Source organism: Pocillopora damicornis, chromosome 11 (genome assembly GCF_964200805.1).
Source record: "Pocillopora damicornis chromosome 11, jaPocDami1.2, whole genome shotgun sequence".
Classification (NCBI taxonomy): domain Eukaryota; kingdom Metazoa; phylum Cnidaria; class Anthozoa; order Scleractinia; family Pocilloporidae; genus Pocillopora; species Pocillopora damicornis.
The window spans coordinates 13246210-13258355 of record NC_142680.1 but is presented as its reverse complement, the minus strand read 5'-3'; the positions used below and the strand labels follow the sequence as shown (position 1 = coordinate 13258355).

General features: G+C 38.1%; 2 protein-coding genes and 1 pseudogene across 6 annotated transcripts; 2 read left to right on the top strand and 1 right to left on the bottom strand.

Moving 5' to 3' along the window:
- The window catches only part of LOC149037628 (uncharacterized), a 237911-nt pseudogene that overhangs the window by 112360 nt on the left and 113405 nt on the right, over positions 1-12146 (top strand).
- Positions 3560-8548, bottom strand: LOC113675739 (uncharacterized). The gene is made up of 6 exons (XM_089187899.1): positions 8345-8548; positions 7833-7977; positions 6463-6690; positions 5306-5396; positions 4750-4860; positions 3560-4202 (listed from the first exon to the last, which is right to left on the bottom strand). Exons 1-6 carry the CDS (start codon positions 8423-8425, stop codon positions 4121-4123), a joined length of 738 nt encoding a protein of 245 aa, XP_089044025.1. The 5' UTR covers positions 8426-8548; the 3' UTR covers positions 3560-4120.
- On the top strand, positions 8563-12076 carry LOC149037639 (uncharacterized). Of its 5 annotated transcripts, XM_089187909.1 has the most exons (4): positions 8563-8888; positions 9183-9255; positions 9923-10043; positions 11937-12076. In XM_089187909.1, the coding sequence occupies exons 1-4, from the start codon at positions 8868-8870 to the stop codon at positions 12022-12024; spliced, it is 303 nt and encodes a 100-aa protein (XP_089044035.1). In that variant the 5' UTR covers positions 8563-8867; the 3' UTR covers positions 12025-12076. The 5 variants fall into 5 exon arrangements, 2 of the variants coding, with proteins under 2 accessions (XP_089044035.1, XP_089044036.1); XR_016181218.1 differs by lacking the exon at positions 9183-9255; XR_016181217.1 differs by lacking the exon at positions 11937-12076 and having other exon boundaries at positions 9112-9255; positions 9923-10719.

Sequence of the window (12146 nt, the reverse complement as noted above, 5' to 3'; positions counted from 1 at the left end):
ATCTATACTAGCTGATAAGATTGGCGCTACAGTCTCAGTACCAAGAATCACTGGGAGGCAGGAACATAGGAACAATGCACCTAGCGTAAACCCGGAATCGCATTATCGTGTTAACGTTGCTATACCTTTTATAGAACATTTATTGGAAGAAATGAGTTCAAGATTCAGCGAAGACAACAGGATAGGGGCCGAAATTTTTCCCTTGGTTCCATCTGCCGTGGTGAAGCATGACAGTCTTCGTAATTTAACAGAAAAGCTGCAATTTTGGCAACAGGACTTACCTACACCGTCCTCTCTTCTTTCTGAGTTAAGGGAATGGCAATACTTTTGGAAACAGTACACACCCACTTTACAGCTACCGGGAAATCTTATTGAGTGTGTAAAATATGCTGATGAGGATATGTACCCCAACATACGAATTTTGCTTATTATTGGTTGTACCCTTCCTGTTAGTTCTGCCGAAGCTGAGCGTTCATTCTCTGGCTTGCGACGAATCAAGTCATATCTCAGAAACAGGATGTCTGATGAGCGGTTGTCAGGACTTGCACTCGTGCACTTACATCATGACCTTGACATTGATGTTGACGAAATCTGTACAATTCTTGGAACCAAACACAAGAGGAGAATGTTCCAAGGGTGCATCCTTTACGAGTAGAATCCAAGTAAACGGTAAGCGGCCATGGAATTATAACGTGCAACCGCGACTGGTGGGAGGGGGTGTGGGGGGTGTGGGGGAGAAGTAATTTGCCTCAAAAGAGTCCAACAGTCCTTTCTGAACCAGAGTTTGGAACCCCCCCAGTCAAAAATTCCTGGATCCGCCCCTGTTTTGTGTTGTTCGTCAATGACTTACCCTTAAATGTCCACACGCAGATCGACATGTTTGCTGACGACACCACCCTCCTTGCTTCTTCCGATTATATAAATGTAGAAGAGCTCAAGAACACTCTCTCACGCGAAGTCTCCAACGTTGATGAGTGGGCAACAAACAACAGACTGCAACTAAATTATTCCGAGACGAAGACAGTACTCATTGATGGACCGCGCCTACGAAAACGTTTAAGTAATGAAGATCGCAAGCTCTTCATCGCAAGATGGAGCTCAAGAGAAGCACGTTAGAACAGGTCGAGAGCGTCAAGCTGCTAAGCCTTGAACTTGATGAACAGCTCAGTTTCGATGTTCATATCGACTCTTTATGTAAGAAGATTTCAAAGCGTATCGGCAAACTTAACAGAATTAAGGCTTACTTACCAAGAACAGAGCGTATACTTTATTATAATTCTTTAATTAAGCCACTGATATATATTGCAGTGTAACATGGACAAGCTGCTGCAGTCATGACAGAATAAATAATATATTTAAGCTGCAGCAACGCTCTGCTCGAATCATCCTAGACGCCCAACAACGCCATGGCACAATGGATCTATTTAATATTTTAGGGTGGGTGCGATGAGGATTATGGGTACTTGCCCTGCCTTTATAAACGAACTGTTAGAACTAAACAACACCCAGCACAACAGAATTACACGAGGTGCTAACTTAACCATTTCACCTAGGAGATACACCACAGAAAAAGAGGGAGGCCGCACGTTTTCTGCAACGACCTCAACATGTTGGAATCACCTCCCCCTTAAGCTACGCGCTTCTCAATCTGTAAATACTTTGAAGAATGCTTTATATAAACATCTTAAATTAGGTCAGCTTAGGGATAAGACTTTTACTCCTTTTTCAGATAATTTTTTCTTAGATCGCATTATCTGAGCAATATGTTACACCTTTAACTTTTAGATCTTGATTTGTTGTACATTGTGATTTTTAATTAGGTTTTAATTTAAATCTTAATTAGGTTATTAATTTTAATAGGGTTTTTTCATTGTAACAATGTTTATAGAGGGCCACAAGTCAATTTGTTTTTAGTTATTAAGTGTCACCCTCTTTAAATAAAGTTTGATTGATTCATTGATTCACTGAACAGTAGTGAGTGGAGCGACAGAATTTCGTTGTGGAATACGAACAGTGGATTCCGATTTTCGAGTCTCCATAGGAAATGAAAATCAAAATTAGTAAAAGTCAACCCAATCAGAAATTGGGTGGACTGGGGGAGGGGGAACGACTTTTGGTTCGAGTAATCGCGCGTTGCGAGAAATCGAGGACCCGAGCAATCGGGATTCCACTGAAGTGAAAACAGTAAAGCTTTCACGCGTTTCTCACCTACTGTTAGCATATCTATCATTTCCTCTTTCACACCTTTTTCAAGAGAAAAACAGAAATCAAACGTTATCAAGTTTCACAGTTCGTTTTTATTCCACAGTTTAGCGCTTTCGTTCACGTGAACAAAAATCCTAAGTTGTGACGGGATCATGTGAACAAGATAACATCAATACGCATGTTTTGAATTAAAACAAACTCTAGCACTGGAACAGAAGTATCATCTATTTTTACTAGAACGTCAAGGATGATGTTTTCGCTCAGTTTTGTTGGGAAGTCCAAATCCGCGGAGAGGGGGGTCCACATCTGCTGACGGATTTGGACTGGGGGGTCCAAATCCGCTAGGACACCAGCTAAAGGCAATCTTAAAGCGTCAAAATCTTCACAAACTCCGACAGTCCATTTCCTGTTCTCTTTGGTTTTCAGCTCGTTATAATTTCGCCGTTTAACATGTTCAAAAGTCTTTGTTCGTTTCTTCTGTGGCTACTTGTGATCACCTGTCGGTACTAATTTTATTGGTTTCTGTATAGCATATACGTAAACAATAATTCACTTCAGTGTCGGTGAAAGTGCTGGATAGTTACCCCAAGTGGTGTTCCCTATTTTTCCAACCTTTTGTCCACCACGCACAAAGTCCGCTTAAAATTTCATTCAAAATGAGATAGCGTTTAACGCTAGTCGTTCCAAAGAACATCTCACGCAGAAAATGGTACGCTGTTTGTTAACAATTTTTCCCGCGCGTTGGCAAAACTTAATGAAGAACAAAAAACACAGTCATTGTCTCTGTTACTACTGTCACTCTATGTTACTGCTATCACTCTCTGTTACTGCTGTCACCCTCTCTGTTACTGATGTCACTCATTAACTGCTGTCACTGTCTCTGTTACGGCCGTCACTCTGTAACTGCTGTCATTGTCTCTGTTACTGCTGTCACTCACTATTACTGTTGTCACCCTCTCTGTTACTGCTGTCACTCATTAGCTGCTGTCACTGTCTCTGTTACTGCTTGCACTGTCTCTGTTACAGCTGTCACTCTGTAGCTGCCATAACTGTCTGTTACTGCTGTGACTGTCTCTGTTACAACTGTCACTCTGTAACTGCTGTCACTGTCTCTGAACTGACGTCATTGTCACTGTAACCTCTGTAACTCCCAATTGCTTCTGTCACTCTCTCTATTAAAGCTAGCTGTCACTGTAATCTTAAATATCCATATCATTACCTGGGTGTTCCACAAATTCTTGAGATACACAAGTCAATTAATTGGTAACCTGGTATTCATTGGTATTCATTACAATATGACAGATAAGTTGAAGTAGGATTTTGCAGTTGCTATCTTCATGTGTGCACAAAGCTATCTGGTTGACTAACTCCTTTATTTACACAGTTTAGGGAAGAATATTCCCAATTTTTTCCTCTTTAGAGATTATCTACAGGTGAATTTGTGTCTTTTTTTTCTTTTTTTTTATGTTACCCTAAGCATTATTACAAAGAATCTTAAATAACACAAAATTATTACAAAGAATCTTAAATAGTACAAAAATAAATTGTAAGTGCCCAAAAATAACTGACTTTTGTAAGAAGGTTCTTTTAACTTGAGAAATTTGATTATGACCACATAATACAACATGTGTAAAAAACATAAATTATCAGCAAGCATAACACTGAGTGAATTGCACTCTAGAAGGGAAAAAAATAGCAAGCAAAGTAGATGTTTTTTAATCTGTTAGGTCATCTTTCCTCTATTGTCAAACAAAAGTAACATGTAAAAAAATAAATTAGTCTGTTGCACTTGAATCAGAGGCTGAAAAAAGACCTCTGTCACTAAACAAAAGGTAGTCAAAATAGCCTCAAGGCTGAGGTTTTAACCCATAGTTTGCAGGAAAGAGAATCTGCTCATGAATTTGCAATGAAGTCACTAAGTTAGATTTAGAACAACAGCAAATTTCCTCCAGTTTCCTTGTTCAGGTGTCCTCAGATCTCCTACAATGTCTTCTGGTCTACATCAAGAAAATAGTCATGAAAACTATTATTTCATGGAAAAAAAGAAAGAACCAAACAAAACTTGAAACAATGTCATGCATAACACAGATATGTACAACAAAAGCAGAAAACTTTTTTTTGCCAGAACATGCAAAACAACCAAAATGAGAACACTCTGAGGGAGTAAAATTGGAATCTTGAGGAAAATGCAGATATTCTCTCACTTTTAGGGCTTTCACCAGGTAAGTCTGATGCTTAAATTGGTTTTAACCTGTTCACTTGACTGCCTCCTTTCCCAGTCAGAAAAGTAAACTATAAGCTGTAAATCATAGTGAGGCAAACTTACAAAGACTAAACATTTGCATTTGAGAGAGAGAGAAACTCAGTGAGAGATCAATGATCCATAAATAATGTCCAGTTATCCCTACTAAGTCTACCCTCAGACTGTATTCATATTGCTTTAGGACAGTGTATATACCACATAGGAACCAAAAAACTAGTTTTGTTCTGACAACATACAGAAAAATGGGTGGAAATTAATTGATTGGTGATGAGCCAACATACCTTAACTCTTTTTTATTATGAAGGATATGAAAGTTCACTGCTGGTATCAACAGTCTTAGGGCCATTCTCATCTTAAGAGAGTCTACTGTTTCCATTTCCCCAAGAACAATCCTGTTGGATACAATATATTTGTTGTCTTCTCAATATCTATTTCATAATAAGTGTACAGAAAGCAAATTTGTAATAGGACTCTCAATTTAGATCTAAGACAGTGCACTTTAAGTCTACATAATAATAATAATAATAATAATAATAATAATAATAACAATAATAATAATAATAATAGTAATATAATAACATCAATTAAGCACTCCCCCACTATTGGCCCAGTTCAAGGCCAATACAAACAAATTATAAATAAACAAAGTTTGAAAATCCCAACTAGCTGAGGATTTGAACTGGGAACAACTAAGAACAAATTCAGAGAGTAGCAGGGTGGAATTCTTGAATCTGGGTACCACCAGATTATAAGTCCAGTGCTCAGTAACCACTCGGCCACATTGCCTCCCCAATTATAGTATGGGCTATAAACACTCATGTACTTAGTATTCAATACCTCAATTTATATTTATCAGCAACAGAATCTGTCAGTTCTGGAGAATCTGCTCCAGTCATTATACTGTCTGAGTCTGTAAAATCATCCTCACCTGTATAAATTTAAAAAAAACTAACTTGATGACAGTTGTTTATATATGTTGTTCAACAAGAAGTTTAATGTAACTCTTTCTTTAAACATAGTCAGCAGCAGCCAATGAACCAGCAGAATGGATGTCCTAAAGGAACAGCAATTTGAAGATAGTGAGACAGATTTTTTGACCCCCCCCCCCTTCCATGATGTTGCACAACAAATATAGCCCACTAAGGTGAGTGACCTTGCCCTAAATGTAATAACATTGCCCCTAAAAGGCTATTAGACTCATTAATTCTGTCAAAGGTAATAAGGGGAAAACCAATTCAATGTAGCAGGTTCACCAATGTGATGTTGTGGGAAAATTTTCAAGGAGATTTCAATGTGCTTTGCTTCTTTACATACTTTACTAGTGATTGCTGATAGACCTAATTCTACAGTTGAATCTGATTATGATCTATATTAGGCCATGGTTACCTATCAAGCAAATGCAGGGTGGCCTCTCCCACCCATAAGATAAGGGCTTTTGAATTTAATACATGGGTAACTGCCCTAGTTCCTTTTGAAAGGCAGCATCATCCTTGCAATAACCAAAGGGTGACTAAAGGGATAAATTGAGAGCATCCTAGCCTTATCCCCAGCTTTCTCCAACTCTTCCAAAGCCTTAAACAGTTACTATGTGAGAGGGGTAAGTTAATGTTTTAGGACTGTTAATTTTAGGCATGTACCACCAATTCCAAAGGAAACGCCTGGTGGGCATAAAACATCACATTTTGAGAACATACCACTATGGATAATCACCACATTAACAACTCCACTTAAACTGTACATCACCTGTTGGGTTGCATACTGTCATGATTCCTGCAACTGTACAATCATGTACTTGGAGTTCCTACCTTTCTTTTCCTGGATGATTACAGTTGTAATTGGCAAATTTTTTCCTGCCAGAATTTTTATTGTCTCCCTTATTGACAGATTATTCAAGCAACCTTGAACTTTTAATTTTATTTTAAATTGTTGTGTCAGATAGGTGTGGTGCAGTGTTTGGCACACATGCATAATCATATGAGGAATCAATTTCTAACCTTGGTCAGCAAAGGTCAACTCATAATACAAGTTATTGGCCTTCCTATAGGATTCTGGCCAATTGTAGCCTTTCCCTACTGGCCTGTGGGGTTCTTGCTTGATTCCTTCATCTTTAGCTGACAAGCTTGTCCCATAAACATAGTATAATCGCTTTACTTTACCATCTTTCTTCGGTCCTTTGAACACATAATGGAATTTAAAGCTGTCTTCGGGTCTCACTTCAGCATCTGCATTCAGAAAAACACGAGTCACAGGGTACTTTGCAAAAAAAGTAATATAAAGGCTCTTTAAAAAATGGAGAGTAAAAGTGATATATTGATTTTATCTTTGTCATTCAATTTTTGCAAAAGTAAAATCTACTACAATGGAAAAATATTTTTGATAGCTGTTGCTCATTTACTGTACAAGTAGTACAACACTCAATATACATGTAGTATACCTTAACTTATGTGATGCTCTTAAATGCAGCTCTTAAATGAAGCACTTAAATGAGATTAAATTGAATTGCAGAAAATTGTCCACATTTAAAATGCATGCAAAAGAGAATACAGTAAAATCAAGTGTACACTCACATGTTATGGTGAAGAAATGTAAAATGGTTTCCATGTTTACATAGCCTTATGTAAACACACAGGAGGTTGGGAGAAAATGAGATAAGAGTGGGAAACCATGATGTGAAGCGGACTGGTTTCCAGCTTATCGAGAAACACGGAAACCACTTTACATTTCTTTTATAAAATAACTAATGAAAGAGGAACAAAAACCGTGTTTACATACGCTCATGTAAAATGGTTTTACATTTCTTTTATAAAATAACTAATGAAAGAGGAACAAAAACCGTGTTTACATACGCTCATGTAAAATGGTTTTATGGCCAATCAGAGCGTGCGTACTATTTGAATTATTTTATAATTCAATTTTATCTGTGGTTCTAATTATATTTCCTTTCTTCTAACCCTTTCACTCTCAAGACATAGTTTCTCCTTACAACATCAATACATAATTAACCAGACAAGTGACGAGGAAAAAAAGAAAAAGATCTACTTTGGGATTATTAATTGATCCAATACTGAATTCTCAAATTAATGTCATAAGAATTGTATGACAGACAGTAAAGAGAATTACTACTCAGATCTTGGGAGTGAAAGAGTTAGATGCTATTACAGAATATATGCATCACCAACCCAAAACAAACAAAACACCAATTCAAACCCAGGATAAAATTGAAACACAAAAGTAAAACTTAATTTAGGTTCATCTTTTTCCATTCACCCACACATACGTGTTTTGGAAATGATTGAATTTTTTCATGTTTAGGAACACCACTTGCATTAAGTTCATCAGTCATATCTGTGTATATGAGTCATACCTTCGCTGAAATCATCAAGCCTAGGATGATAGAAGTATCCTGTTTTGACTTTCATATTTTCCTGTTCTCTCTTTTCATCTGGGAGACGATAACGAACTGTTCCATGTCCTAAATCGATCAAGGCTGGGGAATCTAACATCAGCTGCTGTTGATTTGATGTTGAAAAAAAAGGCTTTTTTTGCAAATAGGCATGACTGTGCTATGTGATTCATATATCAGGTCTGAGAGTGCGTAACGGGGAGCCAAGCAGGCAGGTCTGACTTACAACATGTCTTCGGACAATGGTGAGAAAGATAAAGTGGCGAAGACTCAACAGCTTGAAACTAAAAGAAACCCATGCAGGATTTAAAATCCTTGGAGATTAAAGGAGAAACATGTCCGATTTTTATCGCCAACATCTAAAAAATAGATTCCATGATGTCGAGCAGCGTCTGGACAGTACCAGAGCACAGATGGTCAACTGGGTAGCAACGTTTGTATTTGTAAGTTACATACGATACTGTTTGTCTTACCCCGTTTTCTTTGGCAAGTGCCTCAGCCCTAGGACTAATTAGGTCCGAGTCTCGTCTATTTGCAGAAGCAGCCGTTCCCATCTGGTTGGAAAGTCTCCAAAGTCTAGATCACTTCGCGAAATAACCTTTCGAGCGGCGCCATCTTGTTTTCCTGCTTATCTAGTAACCAAGCAGCCTTTGAGGCACGCATCTGATGTGACGTCAAATATATCATTCAGAGCAGAGGGGCATTTTGTTGCGCATGCGCCAAGAAAATTTGTTCGGCGCGTTCGGCGCCATTTTGATATTTTCAGCGCGCTTTTGCGGGTTTTCAACTGAGCGATCGACACCTTTCTGTGATATTTTTTGGAGAGGGATGGAAGAGTATGACAAGCTTACTACCATTTCTAACTCTGTGGATACTTGTGGAGTTTGCTGGCTCTTCGGATGAGGATATTTTAATGATCAAAGTGCGAACAAAACGCGAAAAAAAGTCGAAAACTTGAAGTTTGAGATTTGATTTGCTGACGATCAAGATGCGCACATGAGACTACAAACCTTGAAGGTTAGTCTTAAGATGTTGATGTCTTACTTCTATAAATCACGAAGTGATGTGTGGAGGCGATCGTGAGATATTCGTTACGATAATAGAAGGTAGTTTACAATTTGATCTTATTTTACTTCAACTTTGAAATAAAATTACGTTAAGTTCGAGGTGGCCCCCAAGCTTCAAATCACTTCAAATAACATCTTATCTTCTTTCTCTTTGTTGTCCCATTGGACACAAGGCTTAAAAAAATGTTCCAGCTTCAGGATTGAGTTGCTCTTTCTATAACCTTCGGCGAATTCGTTTTGGGAGGTTGAGGTGGATTTTCAAAGTCATGGCTCACAACTGTCTTTGGCCATTTTGCTCTCCAAGTCTGTTGTACTTGGTACGTAGGCATGCGTCTTAACAACGTTTATAGTCTTGCCTCGATCATCTGCGGTTTTATCTAATTTTTTTGCTGTGTTTTGGTGAGAATTTTTCTGATTGCCCTTTTGGGCTTGAAGGGCTTACTAGAGGATAAACTTCGGTAGAACTTGTTTTATCACATGGCCCCCAAATCTCTCACCACTGTCAGTTCATTGTTTATTTATTTAGCCTTCGGTCTAACCAGTTCATTTACCTCAAAAAAATCCGTGGGCTTTGTCTCATGAGTTTAAACTGGTGCCGTTTTCTTCATGTTCATGTGTTATTCGAAACGGATGGCGTTAGCTTCATTCTGTCTTGTTTATTTCAGTAGAATACTTCTGCCATACGAAATGAATTTTGAGTCGAAGTGTACTATAAAACTCGCAGATTAAAATTATCTAACTTTCTCTGGTTCTTAAAACATGAGGTGAGCGATACAATAAATGAATAATTACTCAAGGGGCTGGAACTCTCTTTAGAATGTGAACTACAGTATTTGTCATATTTGAAAACGAATTTCGGGTTAAAATATCTTCAAACCAGTTTGACTTGTATTTCTCTTTGCCAGATAAGTCTTGATCCTTCAATTTTTATTTCTTAATCGAGACTGATGATTGGAATTAACTATTGTGTTCTCTGCTGTTTAGGGAGATGTGAAGTGACCCCACTACATATGGTCAGTACTATTGACAGAAAGGATAGGTGTGACATTTGCTGTGGCAAGCTGGCATTCAAGAGAATGTCATTAGTACCAGAAGCTTACTACTGGTATAAATTATCAATCTTTTGTTCTCTCCACACTACTTGCCTCAACTAGCTTATGCTATATGCAACTTGTGTCTATACCTTTTTTTGCAACTATAAAATTACCAATAAAGTTTTTTGAAAGTTTTGTCCAAATTTCATGGGAAAACAATATGAGGAGTGATCAGGTGAAATATTGTCCTGTTCCATAACAGTGTTTGAGCTTCCAGGCAGAGCTAAAAATTTCTTAAGCGACTGATTTATGATTTTCTGCCTTAAAATTAGCACAGCCACACCCCTGGCTTGAAAACTATTAATTTCTGCAAATAGGCATCCAAGCTGATGCCCATTACTGCAGAATATGCAATATCAAAGTCCCCTTTTGACTTAGGTCTCATTTCTCTAAAATCTGATAGATGTAAAGCATCAATTTTCATAAAGAGATCAACAAACCTCTTCACATTAGTTTAATCTGACCTCACTAAGTCTTATTCCTGAAAAGAAAAGGCTTTTTTTTTTTTTTACCCTCACTGTTAAATATCAGCCTTACTGGTTCTTTGTTGTTTAGCATGTGTAAGAGTCTTTTCAGACCATCAAATTGTCACACAACTCTTGTAATTTAATAGGTTGGAGAATAAGGTTGCAAAGAGTGTATATGATTTTTTTGTGCAGTTGAAATGATAAATGATAGTGATTTTCACTGGGTAATAATTGATTTAACTATTCGTCTTTCAACTGGAAGCCCAAAGTAGTACTTGTTTTCTTTCACAATTTCCCCACATCATCGATCATATCTGATGATATTTCCGAGACTAACGATTGAAAAGACTTTATCTTACTCTGATAAAATCCATAATTATTCCTCCATTTCTAACCAGATGGAGCTACCATATCTCTAGCATTAGCATTGTCTTACTTTTCTTTACTCGACATTGACCTTTTTTATTTTGGTAATCGGCCCTGCCGGTTGTGATTCATGTCAAAAAAAAACTTTTGAAACAAAACATAAACCTCTGTAAACTTTATGCACCTGTCAATTGAAACCCCCACCCCCCCCCCCACCCCGGGGAAGTATGGGGCATTGATGGGGGTAACTACGGGTTTTGGCACTTTTTTGTGTCCGAGGGGGTGGGGGATTTGTTGTTTTTTGTTGCATCAGTTTTGCCCGTGGGGTGGGGGATTAGTAAGGTTTTGACATTCGTGGACGAGCGAGGACTGAGGCGAGTGAGTCGCACCCATGTGCTTTAGGCGGATTCAAGATGGACGACATTAAGGTATTGTGTTGATTTATATTTTTTTCTAATTAAACTGAGAGCTCAAGAGTTATTTATTATAGTTTTGAAATCGATAAAGATGAAGTAAATATTCTAAAGATGCAGAATCATCAGATGATCATGACATCTTATGCATCTGTGGAAAGCCAAATATGACAGAGGAAATGATTGGGTGCGACGGGAAAAATTGCAAAATCAAATGGTTTCACTTTTCCTGTGCGGGACTAACTAAGGAGAACGTGCCAGAGGGAGAGTGGCTGTGTGGGGCATGCAGCACTCAGAGCAGGGTCTGAAGGTTGGTTGGGACATTATTTAACATGGTTTGTCCCAGGGGTGGGGGAATTTTTTCACTTTACTTGGGGTTTAGAAAGAAAACAGGGCCCCTATATATGGGGCATTATCACACTTTTTTTCTACTCCAAGGCTAATGCCCCATACTTCCCCGGGGTGGGGGGGGTGGGGGTTTCAATTGACAGGTGCATTACATTTTTGCCAAAATTGGAGGTACACTGCACTAGCAGTACAGTTGAAGCTCTAAAAAAACGCTTACAGAAAGGCGAGTACTTCAAATGATCACCGATAACTTGAGATAGCAATGACACGATAAAAGTATACTATCCAATTCTTTTGTACTCTTCGACAGGCCACTTGCATCCTTCAAAAATAACATCATCTTCATCGATCGCCCAGACAATCACGAGACAAGACTCGAACAATCTTTTGCATTCTGAAAATAACTTCCTTCCACACATCACACAATAATTTCAAGGATTTGCCGCTTCCATCTACGTTACAAAAGAGAAAAAATGAGTAGAATGGTTGTCTCAAATACTCGAACCATTGTTTTTTCCGA